General features: G+C 35.2%; 1 protein-coding gene across 1 annotated transcript; it reads right to left on the bottom strand.

The window, feature by feature from the left end:
• Nucleotides 1-1,410: 1,410 nt before the first annotated feature.
• LOC11433163 (digalactosyldiacylglycerol synthase 2, chloroplastic) lies at nt 1,411-4,637 on the bottom strand. Its single transcript, XM_003623811.4, has 4 exons — nt 4,347-4,637; nt 3,690-3,956; nt 2,274-2,623; nt 1,411-2,128 (listed from the first exon to the last, which is right to left on the bottom strand). The coding sequence occupies exons 1-4, from the start codon at nt 4,626-4,628 to the stop codon at nt 1,633-1,635; spliced, it is 1,395 nt and encodes a 464-aa protein (XP_003623859.1). The 5' UTR covers nt 4,629-4,637; the 3' UTR covers nt 1,411-1,632.
• Between the last annotated feature and the right edge of the window lie 933 nt (nt 4,638-5,570).

The following is a 5,570-nucleotide window of genomic DNA, read 5'->3' as shown; positions in this document are numbered from 1 at the left end:
CATCATTAAGTGTCATTATCTTCTCCCCATATGGAAGATGAAAGCTTGATGTCTCTTAGTAACGTCTCTCAACAAAGACAAAACACAACCCATGGTCAATTTGACTGTAGTTGGTATCTTGCAACCACTGAAGACAAGTGACTCTCAGGTCATCCTTAAACCATTGTGCTGCCATCCAAGCCATGTTTTCTTTATCATGTATCACCGCAATCTTCTTCTTGTTGTTTACAAATTTTAAATTGCTACGCCACTGCAAAAATTAAAAACAAAAGATTAACATCAACTTCACAATAATCAGAATAATAAATGAAAAATATTAACAACAGCTTACGTTAATTAAAACAACATAGGAATTCAATTTATATTTAATAAAAGATGTAGCGTCTTACCACTCCATTAGCCGCCATCCTGACCACGTGAATATGATACATGGTCAGCACAACCAAGTCGTGTGGACCACCCGGATAGTCATCGAGTTGCTTTGGCTCTGGCTCCACACCCACCTACTACTCAATAGCGCCCTCCTCATGCTGCTCAGCATCACCCTCCATATGGGGCACGTACTATGGCTCAGGATCGTTATCCTAAGTTGTTCCCTCGTCATCTTCCCTTGACACTCATAAGCACTCCCCTCCCTCGTCTTTTTCTTTTTCATTTATTTTCAGCGTGTGATTGAGCTTATGTTGCAATCCAACTCTCTTATTGGCAACCACATGTTTTATTTACAAAATCAAGGGACATTAAGATTCCTACACAAATGATCCCTTATTATATTGTTTTCTTCATGAAAATATTAAAATTGTAGTTTGTGAAAATTTAAGGGATCAAATTAATATATTTTTTATAAAAAAAAATATGGATGCTTTTTTTTACAGGGGTCAAATTGCTAGTTTTATTTTGTTGTTGCGGACCAAATTGGTACCTTAATTTTTTTGGTCGAAGGGTATTGATACTAAAATTAGATTTTTTTTGTATGTGTATGGACTAAAATTGAATTTTTCTTGTGAGATTAAAATCTGATTTATTTATCTTGTAACATAGTTGTTTACACTAAAAAGAATTATCCTAATAGTTGAATTTGGTAAATAGGCGATCGAGCAATTAGACGAGGAGACCGTTCAACCAAGTGAAGGATATGCGATGTTGGACCAGCCAACTTTCTCAATGCCACTACTTAGAATAGAACGTGGGTCCTCAAAGGCTAAAAACTTGGTCAAAAGATATAGTGGAACTCAACAATGACGTGTTACCCACGGCTTTTGGCAGAACAACTGCCAACTAGTGAACCAGCTACATTGATGAGCTGACCTGACATGTAATCCATAGCTCATTTTGTTAACTGTAGTGTAGTTCTTACTTCATTTAAATGGGGTTGGAGTTGAACTTATTACTACAAACAATATGAATTACACCAGTCATCTCAACTCAGGTGAAATAGTCAAATTCTCCAACATTTACTGATGCTAAACAAAGATGCCTTATTTAACATACATCTATTCAAGGCAGTAAACTTTTTAATTCCTATCCTGACTAGAAAGAGAGCATTTGAATGAGCAAACCACTCTCAACCTTTTAGGAATAAATTAAACAAATTTTAACTACTGTCGTTAATAACACATAATCTTTCAAACCTTATGTCCCGGAAGTATTAGCAAACCCGAGTTCCTTGCGCAGCTGTTCATCGGGTTGCAAGCTATGTGGAATGGCACCAAATATTCTTCGCGATATTTCAAACCCAGAAGCTACATGATGTACAAATGCTGATGCATCCTCTACTGTCTGTTGCAAATATAACGAAGTAGACAGATAGTTTGAAGTAGATCTTGATAATAATTCTCTCTCAGATGGCTTGTCAAGGTCAACGGCCTTAAGAAACCGTTCTGTGGCAGCCTCCCATGAAAGGTCATGTCTCTGAGCGTCTGTAGGTTGGCCGGGTTCTTCGGTCAATGCTTTAAGTGTTAGTGCAACAAATTCCTTGGGGTTATTATACGTCCAACAATTCGGGAACTGCTTGAAAAATTCATTTGAGCAATGGTCAGCGCACACAACAATTTTTCCCATTGCTAAAGCTTCTGCTGTTGTTGTGCAAACCACATCTGTTGTGCTTGGATTAATAAACAATTTGAAACTGGAGCAGAGGAAATAAAGTGTTAAAGAGTAAACATACACATGTTCCCATCAGTACATTGCCGAAGAGATAAAAAAAAAAAACTTTAACACGCCATTCAGACAAAAACAAAATACAAAGCGAAAGAGATAAATATGAAACTTACTCATGAAATAGATCATCGGCGTGATCACGGGCTGGATGAACTCTAACCGTCATTTCCAGCTTTTTAGCAGCTTCTTGAACTTCATTGGAGTCCTCCCCACTTCCAAATAAATCAAGCTCAAGAGCAGATAATTCCTTTTGATGATCATTAAGAAGTTGGAGCAGCTCCTTGTAGCCTTTGCTCCATATCATCTTCCCAATAAGATAGGCACCTTTGGTAAAGGCATTCTCTCCATTTTGTTGTTGCTCCCTTTTTTTCTTGCCAATCTCAAGGAACTTTGGATTAACTCCGTGAACGTTACAGACGACAGACCCAGGGTAATCCTGAGTGGCAGCAGAGAGTCTGATTACCTGTGATCATACAGGTAATCAGTTCAAACAGAGCAAGCGCATGCAATGGTTGCAATAAGTTCATGAAAGTGGTAAATATTATTACCACTTTGACTCTGTTTAATGACATGTATCCTAAAACACCCTTTCATTAATATGTTTAATTTTCCAATGACTCTTTTATTCTCATGGAACCTATGAAGGACACTTTTGAAAATGCACTGATATTTTTTTGAGATCAAGATTAATTTCATTTAACTAAATTTCTTAATAGGTGAAGTAACTTATTTTTACTAATCAAGATCAGAGGGAGTATTTTCACAACTAATCATAAGAACAAAGCTTCATTTCCCACTGCGGTGATATTTATGAATACAGCTTGAGAATGTAAAGCTCCCACCTCAAGAAAAAACTCATGTTATCTTTAGATAAGGTGTTAGTTTTACCCACACAAATGAATACACCAAAAAACATTATGAAAGCTCAGTGATGATATACAGATTACACACCAACCAAATGAACCAAGTAGTAGCATGAATCTTATGCACAGATATCCACACTCTTCAATCATTTTATATATATGGGAGTTAGGGGATTACATTGTTCAATAAACTTGTATGAAATACATAGTCATTGGATTGCATACTTTTATCTCGATCATGTACGTTAAACTTTAGATAAATTGAATATTCAAAAGTATGTTATAGTCAACATGCACTTGTATTTTAAAAAATAGCGTGCCATAGTATCAACTAGAAAAATTCAACGAAATATAATTGATGAAATCCAAAGTCTAAAAAGTTATCCAGTAGTGTATGAAAAAAGGGTGAGTAGATCCTCCCTGCAGGTCAATATCACACCATTGTGCTAATGTTTATCAACCAGTTGATTCAGTAGCATCAACTCATAATCTAATTGTTAGTAATGGGGCAGATAAGATGACCATTTAATTTAAGTTTGCAGGTGAAAAAAAAATGCAATAATTTCATGGCTATAGCTTCTTTCATTGCAGAAGTAAAAGACAGTATAGTATGCCAAGGTAAACACTGGATACATAAATATTGATTGTGAAAAAAAAATAACTTACCTTGTGACAATATATACCAACAACCCAGTTGTTTAAATATTTCAGTAAAAATGCTTGCAGGTTTCCATTCTTCTCTCTCTTCACATATGCTAGATAATTGGTGTGAATAATTCCTATAACTAGCTTGAATTTAGTTTTCCATCTTTTCCCATGATGAAACCACGTCAGGTGCTCAGGCTCTTCTAGAACAGCAATATCTGCATCATTGTCGGGGATAATTTCTGAAATATCGCCCACAGCAAGAATGCTCCTTTTATCTCTAGAAAACTGCATTGTAAGCATATCATAATTAGCACTACTTGTATTCCAAAAGGTATCATGATGTCAAGTGGAAAACACTCAGGTCTCGTAAAATTGCAAGTAAACAAACTAAATAATACAGAAATGGAGAATTTTGAAAACTGGTAAATGGCTCAAACTATGGACCCAAGTATGTCAAAGAAAAACATATTACTATTCAAACAGTGGCAACTTGAAGTTGCAAAACCTCATTCATTAGCAAACCATTTTTCCAAAATAACTTTTTTTCCATGATGGCCAAACTTAAACTTTGGTATTCACTTTCATGTTTGCATATTTCAGTGGTTTTGTTTTGTGTATAACTTTACAATATTTTCTGTTAATGGAAAATGTACAAACAGTGAGAGAAGTTAAAACCTTTCCCGGATAAAACTTTATGCTGAAACCAGATGCAAAACCAACTCTATCCTCAAGCCATTGGCGAATATATTTCTCCTGCTCTGCAGGAGAATCAAATGTAATATTGTTCGGATATACTACTTTTTGATCTTTCAATGATAACCAAGGGATCACCAAGGTGACATTCTTTATCCCAGATTTGTAAAGATACGCCGCACGAAAGAGAGGATTCACTGCGGTTCCGGTCAACCATGGAAGGCTAGCAGTAGTAAAAATGGCAATATGCCGTTTCCAATCCATCTATTTGTTGGATATAGAAGATAAATCTCATAACACTTCAGAACTCCCAAAAGAACGTGTAAATCACCAGCTAAAAACAGCTTGAGAAGAATAACTAACTGATCACTTTAACTGCATTATGAAACAAATGAGAATAAAAACTAAACATTAGCTGAATAACTTTCAACACAGGTCCAAAAATACTACTCCGGCCTGTCTCGTATATAAGCAAAGATTCTTTTTTCAAATTCATTAATAATTAATGTGTCTGGTTTATAATATAGATGAATCTGAAAAGAAAACAATAATATTAGCTTAAATTGTAAATATTTTTTTACTAAACAAAGTTACAGAATTGAATCTCATATACCCTTTAAACTTCTTTCTGATATTTCAAACATAGAACACTTAAAAACTCAAACTTTGCAAACACATATAACAAAAAAGAAAGATTAATAATGAAATCAAAGACATAAAATGGGAAATCGGTACCTTGAAGGAACGAAGAGGAAAGAGTGGTGAAGAGAGTAAAACGAAGGAAGATGAGGAGAATGAATATTTTTCTGTGTTTGTCTGAAGTAAACGATGTCGTTTCGTGTACGCAAGTTCCCGAGGTTCTCTGGTTTCATACTTCTGCAACCAATCTATGAAGAGAAAAGAAAGAGAAATGACCAATCTTGTGAGTCAAAGAAAAAATGTAAACGACTTAACGACCAATCCAATTTTAGAATCATTAATTGTCAATTTATTTATTTTCTTCTTACAAAATGTAGGTTTAAATATCATTTTCGTCCTTGTAATTTAGGTCTGTTTTGATTTTCGTCCCTTTAAAAAAAAAATTGTTTGAAAAAGGTCTCTAGCCCCACATTTTTGATGATATGGCATGGGTTTTACCACGTGGCAGTTGCTGACTGTGCAACTTCTGCACGTGCCGCTGACGTGGTAGCCACGTAATTAAAAAAA

The sequence above is a fragment of the Medicago truncatula genome, chromosome 7 (assembly GCF_003473485.1).
Source record: "Medicago truncatula cultivar Jemalong A17 chromosome 7, MtrunA17r5.0-ANR, whole genome shotgun sequence".
Lineage (NCBI taxonomy): Eukaryota > Viridiplantae > Streptophyta > Magnoliopsida > Fabales > Fabaceae > Medicago > Medicago truncatula.
This window is presented reverse-complemented; position numbering and strand designations above follow the sequence as displayed.